Source organism: Pteropus vampyrus, unplaced genomic scaffold (assembly GCF_000151845.1).
Source record: "Pteropus vampyrus isolate Shadow unplaced genomic scaffold, Pvam_2.0 Scaffold93, whole genome shotgun sequence".
In the NCBI taxonomy this organism is placed as follows: Eukaryota; Metazoa; Chordata; class Mammalia; order Chiroptera; family Pteropodidae; genus Pteropus; species Pteropus vampyrus.
In genome coordinates this window covers 3,523,550-3,542,276 of record NW_011888874.1, presented here as the reverse complement: position 1 = coordinate 3,542,276, position 18,727 = coordinate 3,523,550, and the positions used below count along the sequence as shown (strand labels likewise).

At 35.6% G+C, this 18,727-nt stretch overlaps 1 protein-coding gene across 2 annotated transcripts in view; it reads left to right on the top strand.

Moving 5' to 3' along the window:
- The first annotated feature begins 181 nt into the window (after nt 1-181).
- Nucleotides 182-18,727, top strand: part of NYAP2 (neuronal tyrosine-phosphorylated phosphoinositide-3-kinase adaptor 2) — a 240,726-nt gene continuing 222,180 nt past the window's right edge. The window contains exons 1-2 of one of the 2 annotated variants that reach the window (XM_011364077.1): nt 182-519; nt 8,376-8,613. In XM_011364077.1, the coding sequence (XP_011362379.1) occupies nt 8,393-8,613 (221 nt within the window). In that variant the 5' untranslated portion in view covers nt 182-519; nt 8,376-8,392. The remainder of the gene's footprint in view (nt 520-8,375; nt 8,614-18,727) is intronic. The other variant, XM_011364076.2, reaches the window with a different exon arrangement.

Here is an 18,727-nt window from a genome sequence, read left to right as displayed (position 1 = left end):
ATTTTTTGTTTTCTTTTATTTTTATCTTTACAGAATATAATCAAATGAGGCACCTTAGCCAGCCTGGGTGATTGTTTCGAGTCTTGTAATCATCTGTGTAGCAAAGTGGGTAAAATCATTGAATTTCTTCCCGGCTGGACCTGGAAGGAGAGGGGCTGTGTGTTCGTCCCCACCCATTAGCTATGCCCTCTTTTCTCTGAATGTCGATTTAAGGAAGCAAGCACCTGTCTTCTGCCACTGTATCTTCCTAGAAAACTTTAAAGACCATTTTATGTGATAGGAAGAACCTCAAGAATTCTCTGATCTCTAGTGATGAAGAATCTGGGAGTGGACACTTACCCCATCCAGATACAATGCACTTTAATTGAAGAAAAACTGAGCTGAACTACAAGTCTATTCCTTATGGTGCTGGATTACTCCTACAGAACTGCCCTGAGATCAACCGCGAGAGAGGGCTCAGACAGACACAAGTCACCTTCTGATTATTGCACTTAGCTCTCCCTGGGGACTTAAATTTTGGTATGTATCTCATTTTTCAGATTCTCTAAGCATGCTAATTGAATCCAGCACTAAATAAATCAAGCAATCTGGTTATGAAATGGAATAGATTTTATCTGGGGATACTTAATGCTGAAGTTTGCATGTCTTATTAGGAGGAACAGAAATAAAGCCACAGCGAAGGCATCTAGGGCTTTAATGAGCCTCAGGCTGTTTTATATCCTCTTACCCACTTAGTTACATTACCACAAAAATGGTTAAACTAGATTTTAATTGGTAAAATAAGCCATGTTGAATTATTAAAAGCATTGAAAATATTTTCCAGGGTATTAATTGGCATTCACATAGTGCATGCTAGCTATTTATCTGCTATTCCATACCATAAATATTTTACAACAGTCTCTTAGCACACTTGTGTCAGCCAAATTCTATGTTCTCGAAAATAATACAGTACCCCCCTAAAAAATACAAACTATCAGACAGACACCGAACCTGAAACTGCTTCTTCCTAAATGATTAGACATAAATCTTTTTGATAAACATGTATTTTAATAGCTGTTTAGACTCATCACAATAAATATTTTCTACAGAACTTCAGATGGACTTGTTTTACTTGGGACATAAACTTATTTTGTTGGCGGTGTCTCTAGTCTAATTTTTCCAACTACCAGCAATATTTAAAATACATGAAATGTAGGTACTCTCTACTAGGAAGAAATATTACATGAAATAATATTTATTTGCATTAGAAAACCCTAAAGTTGTTTTGGTACCAGAGAACTGGATTTTTTTCCTAAATATAGCTCACAAATAAGGGAATTTAATTGAAGAATTCACACAGTATAGTTTTGGCCCTTTAAACATGCAAGAATTTATAAACAAATAGTGTGAAATAATAATTGTAGTGCAAATTAACTCCTCTCCTACTTCTTTAGGTTATAAATAATGCTTCAACTTATTTTCTATATTGCCAAGTGGTAAACAAATTAATATGAGAAAATGTAAGGCACACATGCCAAAATTATTATTTTATTTTTTCCCATGGAATCTGCAACATATGATTGCCAACTCAGCAAAGACAGAGACTCTAAAAGAAATTGACAAATTAATAAAAACAGACCCAAGAAAAAAATATTATGATTTCACAAGGAACTAGAGAAGCCCAAGGACTTGAAGCATTCTGTAAAGTTTAGAGGGAGAAGCATAAAAATCCTAGACACCAGAAGATTGGCTATTGTTTGAAAAAAAAACAAATAAGTCACAGACTCCCAATTCAACTACAGTTTGCATTGTAACTTCAGTCAGCAATTTATTAGACTGACCATATACTGACTTTGCAAATACTGCCTTGTAAGCATTTGAAAACATTTGGCCAATGGCTCAAAAAGTACCTCGGTCATTGACATTTTGCACAAATCCCCAATAGTAGTAGAAATGTACAATCACTTTAGACCATGGGCAAATAGCACCATGACAACCTAGAAGTTGAAGAGGAATTTCTGATTTATGATGCTACTGCATTAACATGCTCTATGCCCATTTTACCCATTTGGAAAGGGAGATAGTGGAGAAAAAACTCACTCCAAAGTAATCTGCTTTCTGAGGAAAAAAAAAAAAAAAGCAATCAGTGTCTTTGTCGTCACTTCAACAAGCTCTCTTGGTTTTAACTCTAACATTTCCCATTTTGGGCAGAACAGCTGCATTTTGATGACAGTGAGAATGAGAAAATGAACGTGACAGTTTGTGGGGTTGTGAGTAGGATTTCAAGGATAATCAAAGTGAAATTACAAGACTGAATTTTGACGGATTATGAGATTTTATCAGGAAAACAATTTGACATGGTTTACATGGGTTATGTACTATAACCAGGCAATCTAGTCTGTTGATTTGGTCCAATATGAAGTCAGCAAATTTTAGAAATTAATTTGCATACATATTTACATATGTATGTGAATCTTGATTATTTAAATACTTATATTCACAATGTGTTTTCAAATTGGTGTGAGTACATGCAAAAATTGTAAAAGATCTTTTTTTCTCCTGTTGAAAAAAATAATATAGTCAAAAATTACATTGGGAAACTTTTATTTGGACGAATCAATATTACTGGGCAAAATAAGAATCTCTGTCTCAAAGAAGATGTGATGACTGGAGTGGGAGGGAAAATCAAATTTTAATAACTCAAATCATAATAACTTCCTTACAGTGTTGAGATAGGTGTGGTTTGAAAACCTCAGAAATAAATAAGAAGTGGAGACTAGAAAACTTTCTCATGTGCAAATAAAATGAAATACATAAATGTGAAATGAAGGCAAAATGTCTAGGCTTTCCACGAGGAGATTTATTCCCTGTATATATTTTATTTTTCCCAGATAACACAGATAACATTATAATAATAACATAAACTTTAGCTTATTCTATGAGCTATAAGTTTAGCTTGTAGGGTTAGCCATGACCTAAAATTTAAGAAGCTTCTCATAGAACTTCAAGAATTCACTCCCAAACAAGTGGTTTTCTTCCTTTACTACTCAGTAGATGTAGAAAATAAATGGATTAATGAAGATTTTTACAACTTGGAAAACCACTTGGAAAGTTTTAGATGGGGGACAGCTCCATTTCAGAAAGTCTGAGTAAATTTCAGAAAGTCTGAGATAAAAAGAGACAAAAGAACCAACACCCCTGAGAGCCAGTGGATTAATTCGCAGATGATATTGGTATTCTAGAACCCTCCTTTCGATACATGGCAGTGAATGATCCATAGAAAAGTCTGCTTGAGAAGTGTGTGTGCACTGCCAGCCACCTGAGCCCATCTTTATGGAGCCAGAGTGGTTGATGTCACAAGGCATGAAATTACACTGAAGGAGGGATTTGTTCTAAATTTTAAGAAGAGAAAAGAGAATTTTAACATGTATGAAAAGATGCATGCTTAATATTTATCTGACCCTATTTACATACCTTTTCTTCAACAACAGCCTATAATTAATTAAAAAAAAATCCTCTAATCTATTAGGAACCCAATCTTGACATTGATTAATGTCCCCATTAAATTTGTTTTGGTAAATTGAGGCCACACAAAATTGATTTGTAAATTTACAGAAGGAATAACCCATGTAAATGTATGATCTTTAAGTTTTTGCATATGCTTATTTCTTTAAAATGTGATCCAGTTTTTTTTTGTTGTTGTTCGTTTGTTTGTTTTTTTGGCTTTGACAAAGTCCCGTAGTATCTCAGCTTCTTGAGTTCTTTGGATGCAATTAGTGGCAAGAGAAAGAGAAGAAAAAGTAAATTTTTTATGTTTCTATGTGTTTCATTTTGATATAATTATGTATATTTTATGGTCCACACGTATATGTACTAGATAATTTTATTTCAGTGGAAACATTTTAAAGAAATACAATGCTACTTTCAGTTTCCAGGCTCAGCATTGGAAGGTATAGTGATGGTTTCACACCAAAGAAAATAAAGAAATGATTCATTCAATAAAAAGTTAAATGCTTAGTGCTTTAAGTATGACCTAAATCCCCCTCAGTATAAATTGGTGCATTTTAAATTTCAAATTTTCGGAAGTATTACGATATTATACAAAGTTATCTTTAGGAGGAGTGTGGTTAACAGAAAATCAATTTAAAAGGCGAAAGAATAAAATAAAATAAAGCTGAGCAATTAACCATCCAGTTGTATTTAAGCCAATAGCCGTAGCTTTTATAAGAATGGCAATGATTCTAAATACAATAGTCCAGAAATTAAACAAAAGGAATCTCTTACAAGTGCAGTGGAATCCAGCAGAGGAATAAAGGAGTAAAGCGAAGACGTGAAGTTACCTGTGATCTGTATGGGAATTCTGATCTCCGTCACTTCAGATGCTTTTCCAGGAGAGTCTCTGAAACAAATTTTAAATATTGGCCACGACTTGTAAGACAAAGAACACACTCACATAATTCTCACACTCTTTGAATCAATGCTGTGAATTCCAAAGAAAACATATCTACCTCGTAGATGAAGACTACAGATGCCAACTTCCAACCAGTGCTCTAAGGACAGGGGATAGGGTGGGGAGTTAAAATGTCTAATTTGTTGAGAGCAAAAATGGCGGCAGATATATACTAGTTCAAATAAAAGGGCTGGATGTTGAAATGTAAGACTTTCCTTTCAATTTCACCACTCCATGCAATAATGAGGTCTAGTAAGGGAGGCTGATTGATTGTGACATATCTAAAGATGCTATATTTGAAGAAAGGAGCCTATTTGCTTCTTAACTACATTCTTCTAAGACGCCAACTTTGGGAATTAGGTGCCTCAGACAAGCCTCATAAAATGTTTTTATACAGGATTTTTATTCAAGGACCAGAAATAAAAGAACTTGATTTCCTATCCAATGGTCAAAACAGAGCCAATTGTTGGTGGTAAAAACAAAAAACAAAAAACTGTTCAGTTGCCTCAGAAACACTTTTTGGCTTGGGAAGGTGGTGTCTGAATATTTGAGAGATGAGATGAACTTCGTGGTTGATATGTCCCAAAGCCCTTATTTTCTAGATGTGGAAAATGGGGCAGAATTGGGAAGTGGTCTGTTTTCATGCATTTGGTTAGTGGGCATATCTGTTAAGTCCTTTTAAAGCTTCCATTTATAACTAAGAAAGTTCAAGTGCACTAAACATTCTATTCATTTATGTTCCAAAGTAAGAGTATGTTTGTTGAGGAGTTATTACTAAACATAATTTTTGTCATAGTTAAGAATTATGAAAAGTATCTAATAAAAATGTTAGTGACTAATAATTATGGTAACGTTTCTTGAACGCTTACGTGCATTTCCAAACTGTTTCCTCAAACAATGTAAGGAAGTAAATGCTATTCCAACCACCATTCTTAAAATGTGGAAACTAAACTTCGCAGAGGTTAATTCACTTGCACAAAGTCAGAGATCTATGAATGGTTTAGTTGGGATTTTCAGGTCATATTGTTCAACTTTTCAGCTCTGCCTCACTGTCTAACCCTGTCCTACATTACAAACTAGCTTTTACATTTACACAAGGAAGAAGAAAAGTTTGATGCTTAAACATTGGTAGCATCAAAGTTTAATTTTAATTTTAATTTTTGAAGACTAGATATAATTTTTCAAATTTCTTTTGTTCATTATCAAAAATGGTGGCCATAAACCATGACAAACTAGTGAAAGTCACCATTGCTACCAGCGTCAATGCTCTTGTTACACTGTGTTGTAATTGTTTATTCATTGTACTTTTATACTATAGTGTGAAAATCTAGAGGAACACAATTCTGCCTTTATCGGTGCCTGGTTCATAACTGGTGCTCAAGAAATAATTGAATGAAAGAATGATTATGGAATCAAGTACTTCTCTAGAATTAGATGACATAAGCATGTTTACAAACATTGATTCGATTTTCATTTTTCCGAAGTTTTACTAGATTTTGTGGTTGATTTTCAGTCTCCAAATTTTTATCTTAGTGAAAAAATATCTTATAATAATACACTTTTCCATAATATAGATATTTTACAATATTATTAATTTTTTTTCTGAATAAACATAATATAAACTCTGGCCAGCTTGAAAGAACACATAGTAACATAGTTAATTTTCAGAAGTTCACAATTAACCTTGCTACTCTTTGGAATATATAAAATATATATAAAGAATCTCTTGTGTCAATTGGATGGGAGAGAAACTTAAGGAAAGAAATAAAAACCTCTGGGTAATGCCTAACACAATGGAAAATATAGAGTTTGCTCTAGGGCAGAGTGGGAGTGATCGCCTCCCACCCTGAGGCATGACTTCTAGAATCTTTGAAATACTGACTTGGTTTACTTAGTTATGGTAGAATTAATTGCCATAAAGTTATGCAGATCTTTTTTTATCCAGGCATACCCAGTGATGAAAATCTTGATAGAAGTGAATTTTCAGTAATGGTGATGCTTTAGCTCTCTGAGAATCATATTCTTGTATTTTTTTTTACCCCAAATTGCAATCATTTGTAATAGTAATTTTCTATTCCTCCGTGTGTCCACCACTTAAGCATCTAATCTGATGGACTGATATTAAAATACAATTCAATTACGTTAGATAGTTGGAATTAAAAGACCATTTCATTTGCTAACCCATTATGGCTTAAAACCAGACCAAAAATAATAAAACTTAACATAAAAACAAAAAAAAAGTCATGCGTCAACAAATAACTTTTATCCTCTAGTGTCAACTATTTCATACATATTGGGAAAGAAATATAACCTTAAATTCAGAGTGAGTTTCAAATAATGTATGGATTGACTGGCAGCTAAAATGTTAATAAACTGTGATAAGAAGTGAAGTTTCCATAGCTACAATCCAGGTTATTGAACATGACTACACTTGTAAAAAAAACAGAATAAAAATGATTTGCAATGGTAGAAATGAAAGTCTATGACTTCTACATGAAATAGCTGGGCTAATATTTTTAAAATATCTTTTGGGGCCTTTGAAGAAAGTAAAAAGATGTAAAAAGGTGATTGCAATTTTGGAGAAAAAAAGTTAATTTATAATTTTTAAATGACCAAATCTTTTCCTTTGTTAATTGATTTTGCTTTAGATTTTTCCATCTGCCTAAATTATACTATACTATACTATACTGTACTATACTATACTATACCAAATTATACTATAGTATAGTTTGCTATACTATAGTAAATATGCATTCGAGGACAGTAAGCTTTATTAAGCTAGAAGGGTAACATATTTAATCTTGTATATAATTAATTAAACTTCGGTTCTATTTTTGATTGATTAAAGCACAGTTTCTCTATCCCCTGGATTTATTGATTTCTATGATTCATTGAATACCTCTACTCCAAGGCATGCTGATTTTTATAGCCTGCTAGTTATTCATCCACCATTCATCTATACCCATATATACATTTGACATTACTATTGCTCTCCATCTTCCTCCTACACTTTCATTAAAACAATATTAACTAACATTACTATATAGTTACTACTGTTGAACTCTATGCTAAATTCTTTACAGTCATCATTTCTCTTAATCTTCAGCAGGAGGTAAGAGAGACTATTTTCATCACTTTATAGATGAGTGTAATATGCAATGGTTCAAAGTCCTATGTTGCTGTTGTTTTGATTTGATTTTGTTTTTCAGTAATCTTTTCCATGGCTGAGGTTTTTAAAACTTCATGTGGCAATGGTAATCACAGCTGTCTTTGTTTGAATTACCAGACTGGTCAGTATTAACGTGGTCCTGATGACCTGTGATATTTGAGTTATAGTGTCAAGCCATCATAGGGCACCATTTTGAAAAATAATGGTGGGTCGAAAAGGGATTATTGCCAATACAAATTATATGAGAACTGTCTATTTTCTTGATGACTGCTATATCCTACATGAATAGTTCAGATTCATAAATCTTAATCTAAAATTGTGAGGAAAATGCACACGACGCAAAAGTTTGTTTCAAATAAGTATTTTATTTGAAATTGAACAGAAAAGTCTTTATGGTGATCAGAAATAAATGAAGCTTGGAGCTGATATATTTTGTTGACATAAAGACACATTTTTGAGAAACAAAATCATGACTAATTACATAAACCAAATGTTTATCTTCATGCACTGTGCTGTATTCACATCATAATGTTACCTTTTGATGCAAAAACATTGGCCTTTGTCCTGCTAATTTTGTTGCTTTGATGAGTGTTTGCTACTGAGGCAACATTCATTTACTATTTATTTAAATACTCTGATTTCTAAAGAGACATTGTCTCCAGGTAGATACCACCATAATCATTGAAGTTTGGGGCTGACAAGATATTTGTGGAAATAAATAGCGCCATGCTTTTATCTTCACCCTTGATGTAAGGAAAATGCGTTCTCATCCTACAGGAAGTGTTCCTTTTTACATGATCTCCTCCAAGATGATGAGTTCTAATCCCGAGAAAGACCCTTTGGACACATTTCTCCAATATATTGAAGATTTGGGGATGAAGGCCTATGATGGCTTGGTTATTCAGAACGCATCAGACATCGCTCGAGAGAATGATCGCTTGAGAAATGAAACAAACCTGGCCTACTTGAAGGAGAAGAATGAAAAACGCCGAAGACAAGAAGAAGCAATAAAACGGTAAGTATGAATAAAAGTATTCTGAGTTTTGCGCACACAAGGAAATCTGTGAGTTCTGCAAAGGCTGTGATGTTGTCACCTGGTCAAGAAGGGGACTGTGAAAGGTAGACTCAGTGAGACAAAGTGAAAACGGCATCTCAACTATAACAAAAACTCAACCCTTCCTACTGACAGGATCCAAACCTCGGTTACCAAAAGTTGTTTACTTGTGTGTTGCACAAGGGGAGACACAGATGGGATGAGAGAATAACTTGGTGTCTTGAAAATTAAAGTTCATGCTGAACAATCTCTTGATAAAAGCCCCCAAAAAGAGTACACAAACACTTTAATGGCTAGCGTGTGATGAAAATCCCCACTTTCATGGTCTTTGTTTGTAGTTCTTACCTTATCATACAGTTCATCTTCTCCCTAGATTGTAAAAAGACTCATCAAAAATTCGAATTATATAAGCATCTTAAGGCAAGTGGAACCCTTGGTGTATGCTCTCTGTGTAGAATTTTATGATTTTATGGCTATTACAGGTCTTGTCTGGTACCAAGTATTCCAGGTTTGTTCAAATGAAATGACTTTCATGCTGCAAAACCTACCAGCTACAAGTGAGCCCTAGACTGCAGCTTCCAAACTGAGGCTAAGTTTCCTAAGACAAAAGAATATTACAGTGTTTCGTTTTACAGAATATTACAGTGTGTGTGTGTGTGTGTGTGTGTGTGTGTGTTTTAAGGTATACAGGTAGAGACATGTTGTGTTTGATGGAATCCTGTTTCTTCAATGTAGTCCATTTACTAAGTGCAAAGATGCAGAATTTAGGGAATTAATCCATATCTATTAGCTGGATAATTGAATAAAACTAATTATTTTAATAGATGATAGATTTTTCATAAAATCTGGCATTAATATTTTCGCTTACTCTCTGTGAACATTGTGATATTAAGAAAAAGAAATTATTATTTTAAGTTGAACTGTTCATTCTTATAAAGAAGCTAGGTTAGGATGCATTACTCTTCTCATTTAATAGCAAAGTACTTTTTCTGAGAGGGTAGAAAGGAAGGGAGAAAATAACTAGAAAAATAAATAGACATAAATTTTTCAGAGGGTTCCCCTGCCCCTGGACTATTAAAACAGAAATCTATGCTTTACCTGGTATAAAAATATTTGTAAAATTTCATACTGCATAAACATGTTCACTATTAATATATTTTACTTCAATTAATTTGTTGTTGAGAACTATGTTATTTTTTTAATTCTACCTAATTTTAGTTGGTATCACAGATTTCATTCTAGGGTACACTAAATGCCCTTTCTTAGGACATTTCTTTGTGTGTGTGAAATATATCCGATGCAGTTCTATGAATACGTGAGCAATTTATTTTACCTTTATGAGTTCGAGTTTTTAAAATCAAAATAAAAAAGGATAGCCTACATAATTCCTGAAATAACTTCAGGTCTGTCTAAAATCTAAAGTTTCCCAATCCCAGCATTAAACCTTAACAATTCAATCTTTTCTATAAGCATATAAACTGGGTTATTTGCTGAATAGTTTCACTAGGTTTTACAAAGCACCCACAGTGTGCTTATCGCTGTTCTATTAGCTTATATGTTTCATTAACAGCCTTCAGAAGGTTTCTATTTAAAGATCCATAGATAGTAAGACAGCAAAAATGGCTCGTTTTAGGTAATTTACTGTCAAATGTTCAAAGGGGCACAATTCCAAAGAATTCTGAAGTTCAAGAGACAGAAGTAGGAATTTAGGCAGTGGAGAGAGCACAACCTTATCATTACATCCTAAGTGGGGTCCAAGAAATTCAGTTATGTGAACTTTGAGTTGGTTCCTGCTAGATTAGTGAAGCAATATATTTTTCTTAGAATTATGTTAGCATAAAAATAAAGATAATTCAGTTCACACATTAAATTGAAGAAGTCCTAAATAATCTGGGGACATTTGTTCCTCCATCACCCCTTTAGCTCAAGACAAACTTTAGTCAAGTCCCGTTTGTGTATAGAGCAAAGGACAGGAGTAAGTCACTACCATGTGTCTGTATGTGTGTTTGTGTGAGTGTGTGTTAATCTATATCAATGGTTTATTTGAAACAGTTCTTCTGAGTATGAGAGTTCTTTCTTGGGTCAAATGACTAAGAACTCAAAGTGGGGGAGAAAAAAGGTACTTGTCAGTTGAAAATTCATAGACAGTTTATCTTTCTATAATTAGATTAGGAGAAAAATGACCCTATTGCTATAGTAGGAATAAGCAAGAAACTTCTAGGGCAGGGGTCCCCAATTCCTGGGCTGTGGACCAGTACTAGTTCATGGCCTGTTAGGAACCAGGCCGCATAGCAAGAAATGAGTGGCGAGCAAGTGAGTGAAGCTTCATCTGTATTTGCAGCTGCTCCCCAGTGCGAGCATCACCTCCGCTCCACCTCAGACCATCAGGCATTAGATTCTCATAGGAGCACTGGTCCCTGGTACCAAAAAGACTGAAGACTGCTGTCTAGGGTCTGGCATTTGATGAGATAGATATTCACTTACTCTGCATTGTTTCCATGTAGAACATATGGGAAAAATGCATACCTGAAGCCAGGTTACTTTTAGGTTCCATAACTTTGTTACTTGTGGGGCTGTTGCTGCAATAGTAATTGGTGTTATCCACAGGAGAGATACAGAGGTTAGTACTTTATGTCAGAGTGACCTGGTGGCAGTGGGATTTTAGATGATAAAGTCATCCTGAATTTGTCCCTAGGTATGGGTACGGTTGAAGAATAAACCAAATTCTCAGGCATGGGGACAGCAACTAGAAGTAAGCAGACTAATGAATCCTAGTAGACTTATGTTCAAGTTGAATTCAGACCTCACCCCTGAAATTAGAGATCAGGCAGAGAGACTTTAACCTTGGAAGCAAGGGAGGACACTGAGCCAAGTGAGATAGATAGGGCATCTCTCACCTGAGCGCAAGGTGACCAGAGGCAACGAGCAAACAAAGCACCAATACGTGGTTGCCAATATCCAAGCTATAATGTAGGTTTCAAGAGAAGGAAGACTCTGTTTTTCTCTGCAGTTCTTGAACAGAATCTAAAGCCTACTTATTGCTCATTAAACACTTGCCATTAAATGTATTCATTGATTGGAAAATATTTATTGAAATTTTGCTAAGTGTCAGGCAGTGTTCCAGACCTTGGTAAGATGCCAAGGAACAGAAAGACATTCTTTTTATAAGGAGACTACATTCTGAGAGAAGGATGGTGAAGACACCCAGGAAACAAGTATATATAAATATGCGAGAGGCAAAACTAATTTTTTGCACTGTAAACAAAAGCAGGGTAAAAGAGATTAAAAACAGAGGCCAGGGAAGGCTTCTTAAACTACATTTGAGCAGGGACATGAGATGTGGGAAGCATACTGCCAGCAATGTGAGTCACGTGACTACCTGCAGGAAAAGAATTTTAGTCAGAAGGAACAGCCAGTTTGACACATTCCAAGGAGAGGACAAGTGTCATGTAGTAATCAAGGCAAAGATTGAGGGGCGTAAGTTCAGAATGGTAGGGGGCCACCAGGTAATGGAAAGTCTTATAAGCTCTTATGTCCTATTCTGACAGAGAAAAAAATTTTGTCAAAGGTTTTTGAGCAGAGGTGTGACACATCTTGACTGAACATTTCATAAGGATTATTATTTTCTTTGTATTGAATGGCTGGATGGGTCATAACTGAATACAAGGGATCCAGAGAGAAAGCTTTTGCAATAACTCAGGTGAGAAACAGTGGTGGCTTGAACTAGAATGGTAGCAGTCAAGGTGGCATAAAATGATCAAATCATGGGCACCACTGGAATTTTCTAATTGATGTAGAAGTTGAGTAAGAGAAAGGAATTGAAGACGGGTCTCAAGTTTGTTTTTTTCGTTGTTGTTTTTGAATGCCGTTGTTACATTGTGATGTGTTTTGGCCTGAACAACTAGAGAACAATGTTTCCACTTGGTGAAATGATAAAAACTAGAAGAGGAGTAAGTTTAGGTTAAATGGTGGGGAAATAGGAGCTCACCTCTGGCATGCCAACCCTGGAAGCCCTTTCAGAGATCCAAGTGGAGAATTCTGGATAGGCAGTTCTATCCCAGACTCATGTTAGAGATCAAAGCTGGTGGTATAAGAGTCATATTCTACAGATGTTACAGTCAGGAGCCTAGTTGAGAATACCTAGGACCCAAAATTAGATAGAGATGACAAAAGCAATGAGGATTATTCTTCAGGGCACCTGATTGCTTACGTGATCGAAATAGTAGAAGAATCCAGTAAAAGCACCAATGAGAGAGGAGAAGAACCACAAAGGAGAGTGATGTGTCCAAGTGAAGGGATAAAAGTGACTAAAGAAGAGAGAGAAAGAGATTTTACAAATAGATCAAATACGTTGACGCCTGAGAATTGACTAATGCCTTTTACCACATTGGTGGTGTTGCAAAGAACAATTTCCATGGAGAGTTGGGGAAAAAACCTACTGGGTTTGTGTCAATGAGAGTGGGAAGAACGGAATTGAAACGAAACACAGAGAACTAATTTGAGGACTTTGAGGTTAAACATTCTTCTGAAATATGAAGGGTACTTGAAGGGGGAAGTAGGTTTATGGTGAAAGTTTATTTTTCTGCATTTTTCCTTTAAAAAGAGGAAAACAGCTTATTTAAAATGCTGATATTGGACGTGGTTCCATAGTGTAGCGGTCAGCACGTCTGCTTTACATGCAGAAGGTCCTGGGTTCGCGCCCCAGTGGAGCCACGGTCCATGGTCTATGGCCACGCCACCCTGAACAAGCCCGATGTCTGATCTCAAAAGCTCAGCAGGGTTGGGCCTGGTTAGTACTTGGATGGGAGATCACCTAGGAAGACCAGGTGCTGTAGGCATAAATAATGATAACAATAATAATAATAATAAATAATAATAAAAGGCTGATATGAATGCTCACAATGGAAAGGGAAATTACTGTGATTATGCCCTGGAGCAGGTGAGAAGGACTAGGATCTAACTATCTTAGACAGGAGCACAGACTGCTCGGCCATTGTAAGAGAAAAGATGCCACAATATATGGATGAACGAATGATGAACAAATGAATGACTAACCCTGCATGAAAAGGCCCCAAAGCTACCTCATTATACACCAAATGCCATCTTTTTAATGTACCCGTAGTCGTTACATTGATAGGAGTTGAAAAATGCAGTCTGCGTCTTGCCATCAATAACTCTTCCCACCGTTTCTTACACCCCTCCCCCCAAATGTCTTTCCAGAACCCTAATTTAAAGTGCAAATATTTTTGGAAGAGAAAATATACTAGTAAAGACTGCTGAATTGTTGAGATTTCTCAAATGTCTTTCATTTTCAAAAGCAGGACCCACGTACAGCATGAGGACTTAGACGTCTCTGGCTATTGTTGGGGGGTGGGGGCTGGAGAGAGGAAAGTGCTAGGAAGAAAGCGAATGATGACTGGACGGGAGCATGAGACTAAAGGCCTTGCATGACTTTGCGACAGGACTGGCTGTGGCTGTCTCTAGTTATCCCATCTCAGTATCCATCATAATGTTCAAATGCAATTTTATTTTGTTCATATGGTGACCTGGGGTTCTGACAGTGAAAAATATAATAATCTCGTATATTATAGAAGTTCTCAAAGTATGTTTTTAAAATTGTTTAATATTCCTAATAGAAAATGTATTTTTAATATTTTTGAAAACTCCACAGCAAGATTCTGGTCATGCAGGCCTGTTGGGATTTCAGGAATGGCAATAGAAGCAGAATATCCACATCTAAATTCCATATATATTTTAATATTTTTAACATGCAGTTTATGTCAAGTTGTAGAGAAAATTCAACGTGATGTTAATGAACATAGTCTAATCAATTAAAATTCTATATCATACCTGCTAAATGCCTTTTTTAATATATAGTATGGTTTAATATATAGGAAGTAAATGCTGAAAATCTAAAGATGGAGCATGTTTGACCTTGAAAAGGCATTGATGATAATTCTCTGAAATATGCCAGTTACAATTTCAGAAATGTGCAGACTGCCAAGGATTGCTTAAAAAATGGAAATAGGATTTCTTATGATTGACCTTCTGGATCACATATGGGCTGAAATGCCTTTTGTGCTGAAGCTAGGAAGCTTAAAACACTGAGCTCTTCGAAAAAGAATATCTTCCTCACTTTATCACGTAGGCTTTCTGAGCCCAATTCCTTATTTTTAAACTAACTTGAGCCACATGTCACGACGAACTTTCTTGTTCTTTCGCTTCCATTTCTCAAACGAGATTTTACCAAAAAGACTTATTGGGAGAAAAATTCTAAAGAAATAAAAAGATACTGTTAGTGCTTTTTTTAATAGCTCCAAATATTTGGCGAGAAAGAGAAAGACTTAAAGAAGGAAAGTTAATGGAGAATAAAAACTTATTTTAGTAGCGAATCATTTCTGCTATTTTAAACTCTAATGGTTTTGTGCAGGCACTGTTAAATGAAATTTACTTTTTGTTAAAAAGCCTATAAGAAAACAAACACACAAAACTTACGGCTTCAAACAAGTGAGCTCACTTGAGATGAGTTACAAAACCCTCGCTTGTCACATGTGTGGGAGGGGGTGAAAAGAGCCTTTTAAGAGGCATGGTGCGTCGTCTATAGAACCATTGACACAGCCACTAAGAAGGAGGCAAGTGACCAATGACAACGGCGTCTGACCACAGACACCTTGTCAGGTGGTACCTGCGTGTAGCTGTGAACATAAGGCCTGCTGTGAAGGTTCCCTATTCATAGTCAAAACCCCTGTTTAGCACATCAAGTGAGGGTATTCACTAAGGAGGATGGGCAATCAGAAGATGATCTGATATACCAAAAACACGTTTAAAAGTTTAAGGCTTCTTTTCAAATAATTTTTCTTTCTGAATTCTGGAACTAGTCCCTGCCCTGTCTCATTTTATCATTCACCGCAATATTTTAAATACAATACAGGAAATATTTCTTGGATAAAAAGCAACAAGAAAATTTGTTCGCAGTATGTCTTTCTGTGTATATTTTCTATTACAGAGAAGGGCTGTTTCCTCCCCCACCTCCCCTTAATGAAACAAATGCTACATTAGTGAAATTCTCCCAAACATTACAAGTCTGGAAGAGAGCTTTTGACTTTAGCAAAGTGGTTCTGACACAAAGGACCACTTAGGATGATTAGGGTTGCCTCTGTTCCCTGCAGATGCCCTCAAGGGATCTATATGAGGTTATATTTCCTCTTTAAAAGTGACAGTCAGAAATGAAATTAGATTACTTACAGCTCCTTTAAAAATACATGCAATCGTATATTAGTATGTATACTTTGAAGCTATTTATATTTGAAGGTTTTAATATTTCCATTATCCAAGGGGAAACAAAGGACCACTGAAACCCCTTCTTTGGACTATAATGAAAAAAAAATTAAAATACAGAATATGTTTTCTTATTCATTGCTACCTAAGAAGTGGTCGTGATACCCAAGTTTTGAATTGGTTAAGGTTTTAAATGATCACCGAAAGACACAGTTATACGGAGAGATCTTATTAAAGACATGTTAACAATTACATAAATTCCCTTCAGATAGTAATGGCTTTTGGAATCATACTCAGGATTCGTGGCAGAAGATTTTATAGAAATAAAGTGCACTTTTTTGAAGTGCATTTTAGGGAACGATACCCATTCAGTGTTCCATGAATAGATACTTTGGTCACAAATAAATGATCTCATGGATGTTGTTTTAAACGGAGGCATGCAGAAAAATGAAATACCCTATTTTATATCAAAACGCATGTTGAAGTACCATTACTCAGGTGCAGTGAAGACAGTTAAATGAACCACAGCACAGAAACATACCTGTGTCAACTTTCAGAACTGTTCTACAGCTAGCCTTAGGATGTTTAGAAATACTTACAGTCGGCTGTAGCTCCTGTGCTGAGAGCATAGGAAACAAACCCCCAAAGCACTCAGCTATACCATCTAGAATTAAACTCAGATCTGCTGCATATCAGGGTTGTGTTGGAATGAATCAGCTGATCTGATCTGATGTGAATTTCTGACCTAATTTTGCTGTAGGGCTCAGCGCTCAGGCAGAGAAAACAAGGTTAATGTGTTGATAAGGGGGCAAGATTAAACAGCAGAGAGTATCTTAATAACCCTCTCTAATTTCAGCTTCCTCTCGTGTTTGTGATTAATTCCAATCACTTTTCTATTAATCATTTCAGAGGACCTCAAGCTGCTTTGCTTGTTTTTATGTTAAAATAGTGCATCTGAATTTTCTTTTCTTGAAACTAAACAAGATATTTAGATATTAGAGTAATTTTGGTCACAACACCAAATGCATGGGGAGATTTTTATTCATCGAGCCACGCGATTAGATGAGAGAATTCAATAACTCATGTTGTCCATCCCTCGGCGACTGCTCTTTATTAAGCCAGAAGCCAAATCTACAAGGCTGATCCTAAATAAATTGATTTATTTAAAGTGTTCTAATTTTTTTTTCCCAGTGCTGGTGGGGAAAGTTAATATTAATGCGCATATATCTAAGGACACCGCTTACGCTCATTAATGTTAACTTTCTCCACTTAGCCTAAAGACATGGCTTTTGTACATTTTGGCTGTTGTGCCACTTCGCTTTGTAAATCAAAATGGAGTCTGTCCCGCTGGTCTACTATTTCCAGTAAGGGTTGCCATGGTCCTGAGATAATTAACACGAACTTCAGCATTAATCCATTGACAATCTTCATTACGTCTATATTTGTATCAGGAGTGATCTCAGGTTTTTCGTTCAGTCACCTGCCAGGACAGATTAGAGGCCACCTATAGAGAGACCTTTAATGGCTCGTGTTAAGGCAAGCATCTTTCTTCTTTTCACATCCCTTTTTGAGAGCTGTTTATACTTTTGGTTGTTTGGGCTTTAATCACATTTCTGGACCTAGCATTGGCTCTTAGTTTGAAGGAGTTCAGTGTCTGTTTTATAGTTGAAATAAATGGACAGATGTTGGCAAGGGGAGGGGTTTTTCAGAACATAATCCTATATGGGCTGTCAGTCAGCATGAGAATTAAGCTCTTCTTATGCTGAGGAAATTGCAGTCAAGAGTGGACCTTTCAAACATCCAAACCTATGGTGATCTGAATGATTGAAACGACACCCATTGGAAAAATCAAGGTAATCTCTCTTTCTCAAGTTGTGTTAAATATTTAGAGATGGTTATAGATTGATTGGGTAATAGATTGCAGTCTAGGCTTGTTTCTTATACTCTTCAGGCTATCAGAGGATATTCTCAATCTTTAACTAAACATGGCTTTTGTAAAACGTCCAAAAACCCAGCTAAGGAAAAGAAATTATTATAGAGCCAGGCTATGAGTCAGGGGATTTTTTTAACTACTAAAAATGCAGTATGGCTTCGAGAACTTGTCTAGTGCAACAAACGAAGCTGCGGGAGTAGAGACTGAGCATGCTAATAAAATAGCTTCAAGCTTTCTGTTAACTTCGAGGTATCCTGAGGAAAACGTCTTCATTATAAATTTATAGGTCACCTTAACGTTAATTTTAATCACGAATTGATCAAAGGAAAATCTCAAGTCCCCTCCCAAAATAAATCTCTGCTCACAACACATGCTTCCAGTTAAAAGTTAGTCTCCAAAACATTCATATTTTAAAATGCATAACAGAATATTCATGTCCATGCTGAAATATGAATGTAACTAGCATGCCAGGAAGCGAAGGGAAAAAAAAAATAACTTTTTTTGGAAAAGTACTTTCAATATGAGATACAAGGAAGATGCTTTAAAACTAAAAAAAAAAAAAAAAAAAGATCAGCATTTGAAATCCATTACTTTAATTAGTAAATTGCATTTTAGTCTTTGATTTGGAGCTAGCTAAGTGTACCACTCAGCATATCCTGATGTTTGAATAAGAAATTAAGTGGTTCATCAATGACGACCAGCATTACCAAGGAGATTTCTTAATTTTCTATTAGGCTGAGGTTTATATGTGTTGCATAGCTATTTTGTTTCTGTACCACATTTTTCATTAAGCATTTATTTATATGTCAGGCATTGTTGTCGGTGCTTGGTATAAAGCAGCGAACAAAATAGTAAATAACACTT